At 53.7% G+C, this 19,023-nt stretch overlaps 1 protein-coding gene across 40 annotated transcripts in view; it reads left to right on the top strand.

Moving 5' to 3' along the window:
• LOC122377567 (sodium bicarbonate cotransporter 3-like) overlaps positions 1-19,023 on the top strand; it is a 118,736-nt gene that overhangs the window by 74,522 nt on the left and 25,191 nt on the right. For 32 of the 40 annotated variants that reach the window (XM_043357745.1, XM_043357740.1, XM_043357747.1 and 29 more), the window contains 2 exons: positions 2,379-2,479; positions 11,016-11,144. In XM_043357745.1, the coding sequence (XP_043213680.1) occupies positions 2,379-2,479; positions 11,016-11,144 (230 nt within the window). Of the gene's footprint in view, positions 1-1,595; positions 1,930-2,378; positions 2,480-11,015; positions 11,145-14,278; positions 14,402-19,023 lie in introns of those variants that run through there. The other 8 variants (XM_043357723.1, XM_043357725.1, XM_043357716.1 and 5 more) reach the window with 3 other exon arrangements.

The raw sequence follows: 19,023 nt of genomic DNA, 5'->3' as shown, positions 1-19,023 counted from the left end.
TTCAATGTCTAGAAACGTTAACTATGCATACGTCAACGGTCCTCATTCTCTTTGAACTAAAGAATACCCTCGTTGGTAGCTGCTCTCAAGTGTTTGCGCCTGGAAAATCTGTTGGATATTCCCCGTGCAATTATCTTGATTAAAACTTTGACAGCTTTTTGCCATCGCTGGCAAATGAATATCCGTATTGTGGATGAATGTCGTGCGCACGATTTGCACGGCAGTCTACTTCTACGTTCCCGCCGCCGGGTTTTAGAGCCAATTGACGTAGGTAGAGAGTGTTTACCTGCATTCTATCGGCTGCGGGCGCTTTGCCAGGTCGCTGACCTTTGAAAGCTGGTGACGCCTCTCATGGCTGGTCTCCACCCATCCCCCCAATCCGCGGTGTCCAGACGGGCGGCGGGGCACGAGCTGAGGAGGGGTATACCCGCCGCCGCCGCGGCCACCGGCTGTAGCGGGATCCAAACAAATACGGGCCGATCTAAGGGCGCTGTGATGACTGACACAGCAACAGCCAGCACCCAGTGGCGGGATGTGGTGGCGGCGGGCGGAACTTGGGGATCCGTTTGCGTGGTTTTCCGTCCCGTCTAGTGCTTGCGAAAACAAGGACGGGCTGCCGACTTGGAAAAGCGGCTGATGTTCGCGCCTCTTTATGCGACCTTGATGTGGTCTTGATATGGCTTATGCCAATTACACGGAACATTTTTAAATATGCTATTTGTTTTATCTTATCGCCAAGTTTGTTTTTTAGTTCCACTATCCATAATTGAGTCCCGATACGGCATGTTTTTGTAGAAGCTGGCCTAGCTGTACATTAGTTGACTGTTGAGGACCCAGTCCAGCTAGTTTTTAATTTTCCGTTCTATACATAAAAACATCGACCTTGAAGGAATCTCACAGGAGTGAGAGCCTCGCTGCTAAGCCGTTCACGCTCGTTGATTTCTAAGTCGTCACTACTCGAGCTCGTGACATGAGCTCTCCTGGAGCTGGGCTCGACTACCGTCTGAGCCTCTTAGCCACACGTGTCTGACACCTCTCTCTGACGCATCGGCCCCGTCACCCCCGTGTGACGACCGTCACGTGACGTGTCGCCCTGCGCGGCACCGACCTGTGGCGGTAGTGTGGGCCGCAACACCCGGCTCCTGTCGCTGTGGCTTCCACAGTCACGGGGTGTCGTGCTGACACCAGCGATTGCTAACCATAGACTATCGAGTGATGACCGTATCCCCGCCGTCTGCGGACCTCCGTCGCCCGCTCAGCGGGCACCTCGGCGCGCTCCCACTCATCTCTCTGCACCCGCAGCCCATGTGCTGCACCCTCCCCTCCCGCGCTGTGGGACGGGCAGTGGCGCCCGCCTCTCAGATATCGGCGATCAGATTTCGGTCGCTCCTGTCGCTCCCAGCGCGGCCCACCGGGTCTCAGTGCGCGGGCCCGACACCGACCACTGGGTCCACCGCTGTGCCGAGGCTCACTACCAGCTGTGTACCGCGTGAGGAACCCCGGGACGCGTCACTACCGGCACTACGGACACTATCGGTGTATGTAGTGTTTCCGACCGGAGCGCACTATCACGGTCAGGGGACTGGCGGCACTGTCCAGTCGCCCGGCTGCTCTGCAGGAGGCCATGCTCGTGCTGTGACGGGTGCCTCCGTTGAGGAGAGATGTGGACTGAGAGGAGCCGGTGGTGTGCGCGGTGACTCGGCGTAGGTAGGGCAGACGTGTGGAGTGGTGAATGATCGGTCACAGCTGTGAGACCCGCACTGCTTGCAACCAGAAGTTCCGCGAGAAGCCATTGCTCCAAGTGTGCCCGTTATCTAATTTTGATCAGTGATGCTGTCGATGCTGGAGCTGATGTTGGCGTGAGACCGCAGTGGAAAGCTGCCCCTGTGCAACCCGTTGGCGGCAACTTTGTCCGTTCCTCAGCACCTGGTAAGAATGCATGTCTGCTGTCTATTGGCGGGGTGCGACTGAAGCCGCCGAGGGCAGGCGCCAGGCCAGACGGTCGCCGTTGGCAGGAGGCAGTAGATGTGGACTTTGGCAGAACCGAGAGAGCCCGCTCAATAACATTACCCCGCCCCTTGTCGGGCCGCCTGGAAGGCACGGGTCGGATGCACCTGTAACCAGCAGTTTCACGGTCTTGAAGCCAACAGTCCCTACGCAGTATGCACGTGACCTGGCGGGATCACTGTCCGACCCTTCACCTCGTCCTCCATCCTAACCCTTCAATCCTCTGATGTCTCCACCTCCATTGCTGATCAATGGTCACTGCCTCTCGTATCTCTGACCGTTCCTTTGACGCCTTTACCTTCATTGCTGAGCTGACGATGACATACTGTGCCGCTGACCGCGCCTTTGACACGCTCGCGTTCTTCCGGCAGGCCGTGGGCGATGGACAACGTGACGGAAAACACCGATGAGCCGCCCCGCGATCCGGGCGCCGGCCGCGCCCACCACAGCTACACAGACAAGGACTTTGAAGGTGAGCGAACCGCCACAGACGCGCCCTGCAGGGGCGAACGCTCTGTTCCCGCTGGGAAAGGCATGACAGGTTCTACATGTTTGATTTGCAATAAGTGTTATCGTGGTGATCTTTTCGAAGTTCCTCGATGACACCAAGTGCACAAACAAATTACGTAATAGCAGGGTTGGTTCTTGCTTGATAAACGGTAAACGTTTCCACCGGTGCTGGACAGAAATAATGTAATGCTGGTGCCAAGACAGGCGTCTTGTAGATACGCTTTTTTATGGTTGTCAAGTGTAGAAGCGGTCGTTAACGTTCTAATACCGTCTCGAAATCGTCATGATTGGGTGAACGGCTTGTTCAATGCGCAGCGTTATAGTAGATTACCAAGAACCTTCTGTCGAGTCATTGTCCATGATTGCAAGTGGACCGGTTCAAACCAGTTTCCCGGCATCGCCTCGAGAACCATCAGAAATCCCCTCAGTCATTTCCAAGATTTTCTCGTGAATCAAGCCGCCTCTGAATTTATGGGTGCACCTCTCTTTTCCCCAATATTTCCGATTGGAACCTGATTGAATTGCTCGGCTATTCTTTCCGGCCGTCACAGTGGAGGCGGCCGGCCAGTGAACTGTGACGTCACAATAAAAATGACGTCATCAGACCACAGTTCGTCGGCATTTGTTGTGCGCTGCAATGCGGTGTCTGGGCAGCGACCTTGTGCGCCTGCCGCCGCCGGTCTGACGAGGACGGGCGGACGGTGGGTTTTCCGCTGCGCCGTTTTCGGGAGAGAGTGACTTAATTGATGTCGAGGGAGGGAGAGGCAGGGGAAAAAGAGAGAAGGGAGAGAAGGTCTCCTGCGGCGTGGCACCGGCAGTGCAGAGGTGGCTGCCGGGAGTTTCCGCTACGTGATGATGCGTCCGCCGGCGGGCGTCAGCGTCCCCTCTGACCGCCGCGCCGCCCGGCCGCGTGAGAAGGTCACGCCGGTGCCGATGTCCCGTTCTTTATTGCACCCTCTGGTGGTCGGCGGAAGTCGGCCTCTCCTACAGAGCCACCATAAAGAGCCGCCGCCTCCCGCACGCACGCAGATAGTGCTAATCCATCGCGTTCTGTCCAACTACAATCATCGCGGACACGCCGCGCCGCGCCGTCCGGCCGGAACGCAAAGTGCGCGCTCGTGCTGTGGTGGATATTCCGACATGGTTCGTCTTCTCCCATGGATGCGGCCATCTCACCCATGGTTCCATCCCATTGGCCGTATGGTCAGGTGTGGTGACTCCTACCACACACGTTTTCGCGCAGGTCATCTTGGCGACTGGCAGTGCCGGCCTGGTCTCCCTGTGCACCACGTCTCTGCGTGGTAGCCGGCGCCGCGGGCCAATCTGAGTTCCTGGAAAGCCCGCGAGGTGATGACGGTGCACTGCACTAAATTATCCCGAGAACCGGGCCCAGCGAACGCCGAACGGATGGGCGGTAACGCTTCTCCTTTCGCGTCGCGGGATATGAACCTGCCTCGGATCGCGGACAACACTCGAGCCTGTTTAGACGGCTTGTGACTTGTTCCTGACGGCACCGGCGCGGCGGTCAGAGCTGCGCCCGGAAGTGGTCATGCTCATGGCGTGTCATTTCGCGAACTAGCGACCGGAGTTTAGTACACCTCCTCACCGACAGATGGCAGGACAACTGCGTGAGAATATACCTGAGAAAAACGTAAAAAAGCAAAACAAATATCATGATCATCATTGCAAGCGTACAATAAACCGTCAAGAACACCACTTTAACGATTTATAGGTTTAAAATGGCGAGTTCGCTAAAATAAGATCCAGCCAACATGCCACGGGCTCGCCCGGCATTCATTGCATGAACAAGGTGAGATTGGACATCGAACATTTCATCGAACATTGCGGGCACATTTTTGAACGGAATGAATCGAAACTCGGTGACAGTAGTCTTCAATGTATCCACCAAGCGGAGCCAGGGAACATTTTTGATAAACCTAATAGTTTCAGAGATATTCAATGATAACCGAGCTTTCGTCGCTCCGTCGGTGGCGTTCCCGATGATTTAACATGGGAAAATGAGAATAACTTGCAAAATGTACACGACGATTGCGGGCACAGTTTTAGAGTCTCGCACACCAAAATGGCATCAATATGTTCCAAATTGATCATAGTTTCCTGTACTCGGGAACATCTTTGATAAACGGTCCCGTTCTGCCGCAATCGCCGGTAATGTGACGAATCCGCCCGAAATCCCTATGGCAGCCGGTGCGCCGGAGCGGCCGGCCGCCGGTCGCTAGTTCGCGAAATGACACGCCATGTCCACCGTTGTCTCTGTGGACGTCGATCGGCCGGCAGTTCGCTGACCTTGCCAGGCCGGCCCGGCAGGTGTGGAAGGGTGAACTGGCGACCACGTGCTCGGCTGGTGCCAGGCGCCGCGCGCCGCGCCGGACTGGACCGGGAGAATGAACGGGTGCCGTGAACCGCCGCCGGAGACGGGGCGCCGGAGTGCAGGGGAGGGGTGAACCGGGGGGAGGTGGACGGGGGAGGGATTCATGGTAGAGTTGCAAAATTTCCCCCAAAGGCTGCTACCGGCACCGCCCCGCCCCACAAAAATTTTCTGGGATACCGGCATGCTACCACGACCCAAGCAAAAACACCACCAAATTACCGGCATACTAAAAAACCTGCATTGTTGATTCTAGCTTACCCCTACAAGAGATGCCACACTTAAGCAATTTCAGTACCCATCCCAGTTCCCACCCAGCAGCCACCCAATGTCCAACCCCAACTACGAGAAAGCTGATTTTGGTTCAGTTGGCCCCACAAATACCCACAATTTTGAAACTCAGTTCCAGTCTAAAACTGTTAAAATATCACCCGTAATCAAAGAGGTATTGCCTACAAAAGCAGTAAGAAAAAAAAAAACATCAAAAAAGCAATGACAAAAAGAACTTAAATTACTGAATTGTTTCTGAAGACTGGACAGTTCAAGTTAGCAGTAATCACATTAACATTTCAGAGGTGTTCTACTATTCCACATTCTTCTAAAATGTTGCAGGAACCTACCAACCAAAATCTTTTTTTTTTAATCTAGATGGTGACAACATAAAAAGTAGGTACCTTGACCTACAAGTACAGATTCGGCGATGTGCCCGAGGAAGCAAGATCAACACCTTTGTTTTCCTTTTCGCCATGGCTTGCTGGTTCATGAATAAGATACGAATCATTTGAAAAATGTGAAAAACTCACTTGTCCTGATAACAGTCACCAAATATTATGCATGATAACGATATAATACCCGCTTCCTCGAATCTTCCTCTCCAAACAAAGGTTATCAACACTGTTATCAACTATCAAATATTTCGAAACAGATGCGCCATGATAACAGAGGCTTTTAACCAGCTGATTAAATTGCTGCAAAAAAAAAAGTTTCTGGACTGTAGCAAACTGCCTCATAAATGATTTTGTTGATTTAAATGATCCAAAACGGTATTGAATTATAATGTGATCGACATTGTGAGTTTAATTCACTACAAGAAAATTCAACCTTTTTCAGAAATTTAACAAAAAAGGCATACGAATAAATATTACGTCATCATCTTACATCCTTCCATCAGGGGAGAGAAGATCTAAAAAGTCAATCCTTGTTTCCCCTGCTATTTATGTTAATTTTGTATGCATATTGTGTTTTGTTGTAAAGATGAGACAAGATGCCAGTTTATTTGATTTTCATTTCATTTTTGGGACCAGGTTCAGGCTCAGGGCTACCTAATACCTGCCTTTTCAGCTGGATTTTCAGTGTCAAATACTTTGTAGAGTATCTCAGACCACATCTCAGGACTCAAGGCCAGTTTCCAAACAATGTGTTATGTGGTGTTTTGATACCGCCTTTTCCCCTAGGGAATGTTGTCATGAACATTTATTTATTTTGTTGTATTATACCTATTACATACCATTAGAATTACTGATTGATCGAGCTTTTGCAGCATGAATGAGCATTCTTCCATTTATTGACCACAGTAAATTCTTGACAATTCTAATTATAACAAAACCTGTGAATCCCTGAGGTCCATGTGTTATCCCTACCCTGAGCAATGTAACTTCTACCACAAAATGTATTTTGCAGTGGCTAATATTGCTGTTATTACAATTTGATAGCCTCTTAGTGCCCAAAGTTTAAACCATATGCTGATATTTTCTATTTTTGTGCAAAATCAAAAATACCGGCATGCTACCGGCAAGACATGCCAGATACCACGAAAAACCTGCGGTAGTGAAAATTTACCGGCATGCCGGTAGTGCGGTAGGGAAACTTTGCAACTCTAATTCATGGCAGCACGGCTGAAAACCACGTGGTATGGTCAAAAGGCAGTTTGGGGGACGATTTGTGTCTGGAGGGCTGGGCGAGCCTAGTGAAGCTGTTGATTCATTTGAAATTGAGGGCAGCGCCCTTTTATGTTGAATAGCGAAGCGAGGTAGGGGAAAGACGTGTGCACTGTGCAGTCACAAAACTCTCCCTCCTCCCGGAGGAGAGGGATTTTTGTGACTGCACAGTGCACCCGCCTGCAGTTTCCAACTGTGCCGGGTCTCAGCTCATCCACGTCTCCTATTACCATTGCAAGTGGGTGAGTTTGTTGTTCCGTCAGCAGTCTCCCCTCCCACCCTATCCGTGGCCTCCCGGGTCAGTTCCACCGACCACCAGTGACCTATGCAGCTGTCGCTGTGCCAAGCTGACCGGTCGCCGGCTGGCCGGTGGGCCGCGGGGCGGGGAAACCTCTCACTGCACGCGGCCACTGCGTGTTTGGCTGCCGGCGGCCCGTGATGCAACTGGTTGGAGCGGTAACTGGGCTCCGATTCTGCACACCCGGTCATGGACAAAGGAATGTAGACACCCATCTCATATGCCGACGTACTAGAAACACAAAAAAAGAAAAAAGATTTCCTGAACAGCCAGTGGACACTTCCTGGTGGCCTGCGAAGGCTTCCCTGCCTGTCCAGCGCGCTGGACGGACTTGTGTCGGTGTCGAAGTCGGCCTGTAGGCCTTTAGCTCCGGCCTGGGCTGCTCGGGACTGATCGGTGAAGGTACTGGGATTGTCTGTAGGTTTAGCCTCGGCCCGGGTATCTGGGAATGATCGGTTAGGGTGCCAGGGTCTGGGTCGGGCTGTTGGTTTCGATGTTGGCCCCGTGGCCGATCGGTAAAGGTGCCGGGCCGGGGTCGTTCCGTGCCGCCCCGTCCGGTGGTTCCGCTGTATCGGTCAGTGGGTCACTGAGAACTGCCAGCTGGCTGGTCAGGGACACCGGTGCCACTGCAGCGAGCGGGTGTGTTTGATGGGCTAACCGGCCCGACCACTGGCAGCTGACCGACGGCCCTGGGACCGTGGACAGAGCACAAACCGAGCGGGGAGAGAGCTGATAGAGAGGAGTGACAGGTAGATGGGGTGTCTCGCTGAGGTAAAGCAGCAAGGTTAGACTGGTTCTCAGTGGAATGAAACAAAAATAGGTGCTTGAAAGGCATGGTGAATTGCGGTGACCGTTTTGGTATCCTGGCAGTTTTGAGGGATTTGAAAAGGTCACTGAGAGGGCCGACCATAATGTGAGAAGTTGGACTGAAGTTATTCGGAGTTAGCATTTTTAGTGACGGTAATGGTGATTGAAGTTGACTCGTAAATACGAGTGTTAACCCTTACTGATATGAGCTAGTCATGTATGAAAGGCTCCATAGCAAAATAGGTTAACAGGAACCCATCTTACTTTATTACTAATTTAAATTCAAGCTAGAGAAGAGTAACGTTCGTTTCCTGTAGGCAACATGAATATTGTACGTGCCACCTCTCAGCCCAGAATATGATTTAATCTTACGTGATAACCAGCTTGGCTTGACCTTGTCAGTGAATCCGGTTTTGGTCTTGTATCCAGGTTCATGTCTGTGGTAACGGTCATTAGCTCCAGGAGGGCCCAGGTGTAACTTTCGCAGCCGAGAAATACTGGTAGTAAAATCACGGACCTTAATGGCTCATAAAGGCGTGAATAAATTTTGTGCTTAGGTCATAATCAGATAACTTTAGTGGTTCGTTAGAAGATGTTGGTATAATGGGCTATACATTTATAAAACAAATTATTTAACACTGCGCTTCCATCTCATTCTTAATGTGCTGCTGTATGGTTATTTCCGGGGAGTTGAGTGCATCCGAACACTAAAATTCAAGAACCCATCCCTCATGTGACTTCCATCCCGAAGGAAGCCCCTCGCCGTTAGAGCACCTTCTCCGTTTTACGTGCCCTTTCGACTGGGCGGGCTCGTGACTAATATCTCACCAGGGACCGCACGGCTTCAGGTCGCGAGCACCGGCCGTGTAGGTATACTACACGTCAACACTTCCCCCTGACCGCCCATGGGGGACGCTCATATACTCGTAAGTCTCACCAAACGTGATGCCTTCTAATGAGTGTGTTCCTGCCCAGTCACCTGAGACAAGTACCTACCCGATGGGTGCGTGATGGGTTCGCTACTGATCCTCCATCCGGCGGAGTCACCCACCGCCCGGACCAACCCGCTGACCCAAACCGGAAGCGAGCCTGCCCGGTGGAAGTTTTAGTGCAGGGGACAGGGAGGTGTGAGGGTAGCGGTAGCCCGTATCAGCAGCGCCGCCGACATTTACTGCAGGGCTGGTCGGCAGGTCACTATGGTCCAGCGCCTTACGTTGTGCAAGAGCGTTGAGTGGGCTCCTTTGGGATTACCGGCGTGGCCGAAGGAAAGGAGGTAGTGATGGCGTGTTTTTCTTTAAAAGGATGGCATGTCGGCCCAGCCCATCGATCCACCCCTGTGCGGGTTACACAATATCCGATACATGACGACTGATCCTCCGATTGAGTCTCGTCTCATAATTGACGGCCCTCGGGACCCGACTGATGTCGTCAATAGCCGTGGGCGTCCCCGGCTTTCCCCGGAGTGGTCATTCGATGACTTCTGATCGGCTCGGACCGCGGGCGGTCCGTAGCTGAGCTTCTGTGGCCAAATAACGGGGCATTGTGGGTCATTGCGCGGTGCAGGCCGTCCAGCTCCTCCCGGACGCCGAAATCGCCTCAATCCTGCTTATTTGAACAACAGAGGCTTTGGAACATGCCTGTGATTGTGGATGAAAGGCCTCAAGGACATAATAGCCATCCATCCTCCAAGCTACATCCCCGGGACAGAAGTGTCTCCGTCGTCTGGTGGCCTGGTAACCAGCGTCTGGCGACCGGCCTCAGCGGTCCCGTCGACCCGTTACGTCACCATGACGAGCCGCACTGGAAGTTTATCGGTTCTCGGCGACGTTGCGCAGCTGCAGACATACCAAGTATTTGTGATGTGGTGACTCAGACAGGGACTGTCACTGTCACTGACCGGCGCACTGTCACGCGGCGGACCCAGCCGGCCGTCACGGCGCCATTGGTGACGTTGTGACGGTGTGATGAGTGACGCTCCCAGGTGCATGTCGCTCTACACGGGCGTGGACGTTTTTGGGGCGGAAAAGTCAGTGGGTGGGCTAGAAAGGGCAAGGGGTGAGAAATGGAAGCGAGGGGTGCCTTTCTCCCTGTATGAGAAAGGAAAACGAACTGTGTGCCTTCTGCCGCGTCGGGCGTCGGACGCCCCGCCCCTGCCGTGACGTTTGCCGTGACGCCGCGGCACGTCTGGCCGTCTCCCAGCCCGAGCCGTCACTCGTCGCCACTCGGTGGTGACGTGAGCCCCCCCCCCCCCTCAGAGGTGGGGAGAGGCCAGTCTACATATACCTACTCCCGAGCTCCCGACTGATCTAGAACTGGGGCGGGAGGTAGCGTATGTAATATTTCAGGTGTGGCTTGCAGTTTTTACGAAGGGTTGCACCGATATACGGATAAACTGATTCAGGGGAGAAATGTTCAGTCCACAGCAGAAGTAATGTGGGGTTTCAGTCATGGGTATGTTCTGCTTCTGAAGCTTAGGAACGATTAGCCAGACTACAATGAAACTTTGAATGTAGCTTATTTGTATCGTCACCCTTGCAGCTGCAACTTTAGCTATTGACATCTTCTTTTCGATCACTCCGCATTAAACAATCGCCAGTCAAAGCCAACCGTTGAGATTGGTAAAACCCTACATTACTTTAGCGGTGGACTGTACCTGTCTTTCACTCAGTCCAGATTTCAGACGTGTAACATGTAATAGCACCTTTTCATCACGTATTCTGACGATTTATGCGTTTGTTGTGATGGTGGATTAGGTGTTGTGAGTTAGTGCTAGCGTGACGCCCGGTAAACCACTTAAACCCATTATGGCACAGGCCACTATTTCTGAGTGACACCCGTACGTACACGGCTCGGATCCACCAGCCAACCAATATATCGCTGCCGGCGCCGTGTTGCGTGTTGTGTTTCTATCGCAGCCGGATGTCGAAATGTTTTGCACCGGGCCAGCTGTTCCTCCAGGTTGTGTGGAGGGCGTCATTGTGACCCACGACGTCCCACTGTGCCCCGTCTGACCCCGCTGACCTCCGCTGACCCTCGCTGACCTGAACCCGACCCTCTCTGCCGCCAGGTCACCGGGCGCACTCTCTGTATGTGAGTGTGAACCCGACGGCGCCGAGCGGTCACCATCGGCCGCATCGCTCGCGACGCCGTCACCATCGGCACCACAACCACCGCGACGGCGACGACGACCGTCCCAGTGAGTAGCGACGCCAGCGCCACCGGCCGGCGGCGGCGGCGGCGCCAACTAACGCCGCCCGGCCTGCCCGTCCGATCATTGGTTGCTATGGAGTATGGATTGGACGCGGTGCGACGCGTATATTGTGAGATACAGGCCTGATCAGCTGGACTGAATGAACTCATTTTTGGGTCATTCGGTGTCCCACACGCAGATGAAAAGCCAGGGGGCCTCCCCGCAGATGGAGAGGTGAAACTCTGTTTCCTGAATCTTTTGACCGTTGCAGCAAAAGCTGGCCTAAAATGTATCCCTGTCTGAATGTCCCGTGGGAATACGATCTTTTTATAATTTTGTTGACGATTTGCAACCAGATCTTTTTCTTTGAATAGTAATGGTACCTAAATTGTTGTAATGGCCGTTGTACACAACTGAAATAGGCATGTTCCTTTACGTTATTACGAGCGAGCGAGCGCAGCGAGCGAAGTGAGTCTTTTCAATATAACGGAAAAATCTCAGTATGAGCGGCCCGGCCCGGCCCGGCCCGGCCTGTAACGCTTTTGAGAGGCTTATATCTCAGCAACCGCTGGACCGATTGGCCTGCGGTCTTTTTTGTTGGGTAGCCCCATCCCTTCTACCCCGTAATTGACTACTTTTGATACATCTCAGTGACCGTCGTGGCACGTGCCACGTGAAAAGTCAAGGGTGTTCAAGCTGTTTTGCAAAAGTAGTGATTTTGAGAGGCTCATATCTCAGCAGCCGCTTGGGCGATTGACTTGCGGTAATTTTTATAGGGTAGCAGCATCCCTTCTACCCAAAATAGGATACTCTCGATGCATGTGGGTCACCCCCAGTGCACGTGCAAAATACAACAATAAGAGGTGCCAAATTTGTTCCCATTTCAGTAACTCGGTAATTACTGGGGCGATTTCGCTGAAACTTGGCATACGGGTACGCACCCACCAGGCAATGCATTCCCATGTGTTGCGGTTAGGGTGCTACTGCACGTGCGCACGTGCAGGGGGCGTTTCCAGATCTCGAGAACGGCTGGGCCGATTGCGCTCAAATTTGGTACACGGTTGGGGACCAGTTAGTAGGGTGCCGTGCAAAAGTCATTTTGGACCCCGTTTGCACGTGCGCACGTGCAGAATGCCGCTTCCAGATCTCAGGAACGGCTGGGCCGATTGCGTTCAAATTTGGCACACCGCTAGCGACCAGTTAGAAGGGTGCTTTGCGCAAGCCCGTTGGAAGCACCCTCTCGCCCTTCCGCACGTGCAGGGCTCACTATCTCGCTCGCTCGTTCTTCGCCCAAAAGGCGTTTTACTGGTAGAGTTACAAAGCAGGTATCTTTCGTGCTTGAGTTCTAGGTATGCTTTAAGGATAACGTTGAAGCGTTAAGTCTACTTCAAATGTTTTATTAAGTAGTCGTTTAATAGACAAAGTACAGACCGCACTGCTCACTATGTTTCTAAACCATAAACGTTCGTTTTGCTCACCATTGGTTACTTATTCATCAAAATTTCGCTTTTTTTTGTTTGTCTATACAGAAAGGGACGATGATCTTAAAGGTATGTGTGCTTTGTGGTCGCCTGTATAATTGCACCGTAGATCAGTTCACCTTTCTTTGACACGTTTCCATCAGATGTCGGTGTTGTTCTGCATGACTTCATTTTAAGGCAGTCTTTGCTACGTTTATACCAGTATCAAAATTCAGAACTCTTGACCCGTGCTATTTCGCAGTTAGGATTTCGAAAGGCAATCTCTGCGATGGAACGGGTTAATTAAATTGTGTTGATTTTGGCCGAGAGTTTAGATTGCGATGGCTTTGAAGAGTGGTTGATACACTGATGAACAGGTTCCATAGCGGTGTATATTTGCGACTATATCCGGCGAGCGTTGCTCTGTTCAAAATAGGTGCTTTGTGGGACGCACTCCGGTCTGTCCCTCCGATCAATGACCCAGAGAGTAGTCGGTGATTGTGTGTATGTTTGTGTGCGCAGTCACGCTTTGGCTCGGTTGGCTCCAGTATATATCGGTGTCCTGATTGGGACCCAACGCCAATAACAACCGTAGCCATTCAATGGGCGTTTGGCAATCACAGGCGGTCACGTAATGTAGCGAGGAAAAACATAGGCCAGTCACATCAGTGTCTGAAGGATCCTCAGCTCATTTGTCACAGAGGCTTATCGAAGCACTGCCTGGTCTGGGGGTATCACGAAATTGGCGGGGATTTACAATGCAGCCCTCCGTGATGTTCATTATTATTTTACAACGAAACTATATCTAAAAATGCCAAAATATAGATATTTAGTTCACTTCACATCAAATGTGATTCGTTATTGAGAAGGGAGCGAAAATGGCGCTGATGGCCTTCACGTGACTGTGATGTTCCATTTGCGGTCACTGCCTCTTTGTAAGCTGGAGCACTCCATTCAGTGCAAAAATCACTTCAGTGACATTCCTGTGGCTAAACTGGACGCTTCCTGATGGAAAACTGGTGCATGTCTGCCTTCATGCAATCACTTTCTCTTCAGCCTGGGCATGCAAAATGACAATCAATAACGCTTGCTTCCTTTGAGGCTTTGTCCGACTCGCCTGAGTTTAGTTGAAACGGATTGCGTGCAACCAGCACAGCAAATAGCCAAACGTCTGCATATAGATTATACCGAAGATGTGTGCAGTGTGCACCGTCTTTCAGTCTTGCGTTTTGCTTTCGTTTCTATTGCGTGTTGTTTCTCTTCTCTTGAACTTACTTTTGTGGCATTATTTTTAATTGTCTGTCATGCATTTCATTCGTCTGCACTTTCCAAAAAATGCATGCATGCAATATTCCAAAAATACATATAGCGGAGCGCCAAAGTTAATATCAATATGGTTTGTAATGTTTTTAATAAATCAGGTAAGAGATAAATTTGAGGCAGTGCCTCAACGATAACTGCTGAACTGATTTCGATTCGCTCCTTTCCGTAAATCGCATTAGTGCAGATCCACCGCTATGTCCAGTCGGAGCTCTCGGTACCCTGTCCCTGTAAGACCCCGTGCCGGCTGTGTGGTGTGCGGTGAGCGCCCTCGGTGCAGCAGTGGTATACACGGACAGTCGCGGGCGGTAGATGGCCGCCGCCGGGCCCGCCCTGGTAGCGCGTGTGCCGCTGTTGCAGGCGACCCCGTGTACGAGCACGGCCGGCGCGCCAGCCTGATCGCCGCCACCGACACCCTCGATCCGCCGCGGCCGCGCCACGGACGCCGCGCCAGCAGCATCGGCGCCGACGGCGAGCTCTCACGTACGGCCGTGTGTCCGCTAACGGGCCCGTGGCTCCGCTTTGGCTCCTGTGGCTAACCGCCGGCGTGGGTGGCGCCGCCCGCCGGGACCGGCCGCGCCGCCGCCCGCCCCTGTGTGCGCGCTCCTCCCGCCGCCCGGTAGTCGCTCAGCCGCCGTCTAACGCTCTGCTCGGCCGCTGAGTTTTTGTCTAGGCCCTCCGCTCGGCTTTGGTTGGCGTTTTTGTCCCCGCGGTGAGCCCGGCAGGAGGTCTGTCTCCGGCGTCCCCGAGGGCAGAGTGTGATTGTCACACCGCCTGGATGTGATGCTGAGCCCACCTGTCAGCGCTCCAGACGCCCGAGGGAAGTCGCCAATAATTTACACTAGTGACATAGCGCTATACTGAGGATTGTCTGTGGGATTTCTGCAGAGCGTTTATAGACTGAGTATCGGTCCACCTGCTCCCTCCCTCTGCGGGCCAGCGGCGCCGTCGGCGCTGCTGCACCTTCTGAAAGTCGGCAGAGCTTCGTCCGACCGTCTGGATCTGATTGGTCGCCGCGGACCGCTCGATTGTAGCCCGGGGGCGTTGGGGTCAAGGTCGGGCGCGCGGCGTAGTTGGACGGCCACTCAGTATTCCCCGCACATGAAATTCTGAGCAAGTCTCCCCAGTTGCCGACCAGGCAAGTTATATAATGAAAGCTGCTGTGCACACTTAGGAAAGTCGCCCTCTAAGCCGAGCTCTGAGCATACAATGTCAGTAAGAGGGCTTAGGCCGCTCACTAAAGCTAATGGCTGCTAGACTGTAAAGCAGTTTAATTGCAGCTTTGTTTTACAATTCCGTAAATGGCGTGCATTTATTCTCAGAACAGTATCGGAGTGAACTGATTATTTCAAAGCTTCTGGCCTCCACTTATGCTACTGTGACACCGTGCCCTTCACGCCTACTCGCTACTGCTCCACTTGAGACGCCCCCCCCCGCTCCGCTGAAATCTCGGCAGTTCTGTGCGCGTGTCGGGCCGACAGTACCTACCGACCATAAAACATTGGCCGCTATCAGTAGCGTCCACCAGCGCGGCGCACAATCAGCCAGCAATAAACGCTGCAATCCGGCGTCGGTGGGGATCAGAGGAGGGGAGGGGGACTCGGTGGGAGGGCCGCCTCCCGGAGCGCCGAAGAAGTCGCCAGCCGGGGCCAGCCCCCCGAGCGCCGTCGATGGCTCTGACGCAGCCGTAAAGCCGCCGCTCTGCCCCAGTGAGAGGGCCGGATCAGAGAGAATCCCGTCCACATCCGCCCGGTGCCATTTCACCCCTGTCAAAGCCTCGAGGCCGGTTAGATTCGCGGTGAACCAGTATGGCGTTAGCGACAGAGATTGGTTTTTTGTAGTTACCAGGCTGTGGCACTGGTTTATCAGAGAATTCAATTTACGGCGGGAGGCAGTAGTGATTACATGAGATTGTCGGAATGATTGGAAGCCACCAGCGAGCGAGGTATTTTTGGACCAGCCGCGCCTCAATGCGACAGGACAGAAATCCATCTACCGTATCCTGTCAAAGAAAACCCCACTGGACGGCTGTCCCCGCACTGTGCGCCGCGCTGGTTTCAGCGTGTGACGGGCGACCTTTTCCACCGGTGCGTCCTCTGGGCGTCCGTCGGCCGGCCTCTGGCGACCTTGAGCGGCGGCCGACCTTGACTGGCGACCTGCCCCGCGGCGTATCGAGCCGGCCGCTGGCCCCGCCCTCGCCCGGTGACGTCACTCAGCCAGCACGGACGGCGCCCGTATCCGGCAAGGCTGGAGACGGGTCGGACCGATCAGCTGGAAGTAAAAGACGTGCGCGACCTTCGTTCGTCAGGAGCCGTTTCAGGACATGGGCTGATATAGCGCAGCGGAACGGGCACTGAAGCGACCCAGATAAGCAACAGAGACTCACTGACCTAGCAAAGCGAACACAGAAATTCCAGGATTTCGCGTTGGCCTCTTGCGGTAGGTTTTGCGCCGCTCGCGCGTCATGTCTGTAATTCATCGAAGTTGAGCGGCTGCGACGCTCAGTGGTGTGGCAGTGCGTAAAGTCAGCAATCGGCGTGGGTGACCGGGCTTTGATTCTCTTTTGATCGTCCTGATGATGCACTTATTTTTCTAAATTCGTCCTGCGCTCAGCGCTGCTCTCTTCTTTCAAACGAGTTTCTAGTGCCTGGCATTGTCGCCTGTTTCTCAGTCTGCTATAACTGTTGCGCGTTTATTGAAGACTCTCCGGTCAGCCGTCGATCCTGACCGTATCGTGTGGCATTGACACGGATGCGATCCAATCACCGCACCAAAAAACCGTGTCCGGGACGAGAGCCGAGTCTGGTCGATCATAGCGCACCGCGTCCTGCCCTCGTCATCACGTCAGGATCAGGATCGTTCTGGGCACACGGGACTGTCAGCTGGACAGAGGAGGAGGGCTTATCCTCCTTCACTCTCTCACCTCGCCGGGCAGGGTCGATGAAATCGGCCTCGCCGGGAGGAACAGCGAGGCGACGGTAAACCACCTGGCGGTAACCGGTCGTAAAGCGATGTTTGATAACTGAATGAAGTGCTAACACAATGGACGCCGGGCACTGGGTATTCGTCGCGACGGATAATGCCTACCTGCATGCACGATGGATAATCGGGGGAGTGGCGCCGCCACGCGACGTCGTGTCGATCTCTGTCGCGATACGCGATGCGCAAGTGAAGGCATTGTGAAGCGTTGCAACTGGGAAATAATACAGGAGGTAAAGTTTGAGGAAACTTGCCACGGTGCGGGCTTTCCGAGACAGTTGTGGTGATGTCTCGTCCAATCTGACGGCTACAGCGTGCGGGCGACTTTCCCCGGTCTGATTGGCCAATGTTTGAGAGATCGAGCGGGACGGCCTGTTGCAAAGTGATGCTCTGAGGAATATGGTAATAGAGCAGACTCTGGCGTCCTTTCCTGCATATCGGAGAGCTGATGAATAGCGTCATCATCATGGATCGCCGATAGGGCCGGTGGACGTCATCTCGGAAAAGTAACTTCCGCTGGTTGGTTTCCGGCGGAAATCGACACTCGACTTCCGCCCGAGCAGCACGCCGGAAACGCGCGATTCCCCATAGTACCGCAGACAGAAGGGCTCTGACTCGACGCTGGGAGGCGACTCTGCGCCCCTCTCCCTTTCGTGGGCGTCATAAAACGGATGGTCGAATAGACGACACTGTAGGAAAACGGCTCGTTGATCTCAAGCTCAACACAGGGGCGCTATTGACCTCTGAGCCAAAACGGCGCGCGGCGATCGGCGCTGGGATGACCGGGCTCATCTCCCAATCGGCCGAGCTATCAGCTCGGCGCCGGCCATCGTCAGTCGGAGGTGTCCACCCGCTCAGGAGAACGGGGAGGGCGATCTCAGTTGCCACCGAGCGGCGTGGGCGGCCCGCAGACCGACCGACCGAGGGAGAATGCCGTGACGTCATCTGGGCTCAGCGCCCGCGGCTATTTCCACCGCCCCTGCGGCTCCCTGGGGGGGAGGCCACCCCCTCCGCCGACGACGACGTGCGAGACGATCGGCACACACCGATGGGACGATCGGGAGTGTTCAACACTTGAATGCGGCGCGGAATAGGATGGAGGGCTCGTCTCGGAGCAGTCGTCAGCAGGTTTTGTTCGGGATCAATAGTTACAGCCAGCGGCGGTCAGCGACCGGAGGCCCGGCCGTAGCCCGGACCGGAGAAATGAACGGGTCGGTTGCGTCAGATGGGAGTATTGGCCAGGGTGGTGGCTACCTATCGTCACAGCGCGCCGGCTGACTGCCAGTCGATGAAGGCCACCGGGGTGCTTCTGGCGAACCGACTGCGTCCGGTAATCACCGGCTCGACTTTATTGGCGGGCGTAGTAGGGAAGTTCTAGGAGCGCCTTACGCAGTGATGCGATATTGAGTCGGAGTTTATTAGCATTCCCGTGGTGTCCCAGCTCCATCGCTGTGACATGAATGCTCGTCGATTTGCGTTCGACACGGGATGAGTGCCAGTTAAGATTGCGTTCTGATGTGACATGACACATTTCTCTTAGTCGGCGCCAAGTGGTGTATTCTCGAAACGATATCGATAGTCCTGTTATGTTGATTTTTCTTCAAGTCCGATCGTCTATTAATGGCATGCCTGGACGTGGCGAGTCATCGCTGAATTAAGGTGCGGCTCCGCCTGTCCCTTCTTCCTCGTCTGGCTGGCGGTTAGTTCGCCGAACCGCGGCCGTCTTCCGTGCCGATTTTTCGACCGAGCGCCGAACCGTTCCTGCCCGCAGTGGCCGGTTTTCCCTCTGGCCTGGGGTGCAGTGGGGCCCACGGGTCCGCAGGGGCCTCAGAGGGTCCACTGGGAGGGTCCCTCGGCACATCAGCACCATGGCTGAGTCAGGGTATCGATCGGAGTAGGAAAAGAGGATACAATGGAGCTGGATTTGAGTGGTTTTAAACGAGCCTAAGGAACTGGGACGGGTTATGGTATGCTGATTAGTTAAGACCCTTTCCAGTTTTGTCTTGTTTCAATCCAGTTTGTCTTGTTTCAATAGTCATACCGTCATACGAGGCGCATCTAATTAGCTAGTGGAACTCCTCTCCTGCGGCAATTACGTAAAAGAAGTTTGAGAAGTTGCCGTCTAG

This window comes from Amphibalanus amphitrite, unplaced genomic scaffold (assembly GCF_019059575.1).
Source record: "Amphibalanus amphitrite isolate SeventyFive unplaced genomic scaffold, NRLGWU_Aamphi_draft 000047F_arrow, whole genome shotgun sequence".
NCBI classification, from domain to species: domain Eukaryota; kingdom Metazoa; phylum Arthropoda; class Thecostraca; order Balanomorpha; family Balanidae; genus Amphibalanus; species Amphibalanus amphitrite.
The sequence above is the reverse complement of the archived record's forward strand: the minus strand, read 5'-3'. Positions and strand labels throughout refer to the sequence as shown.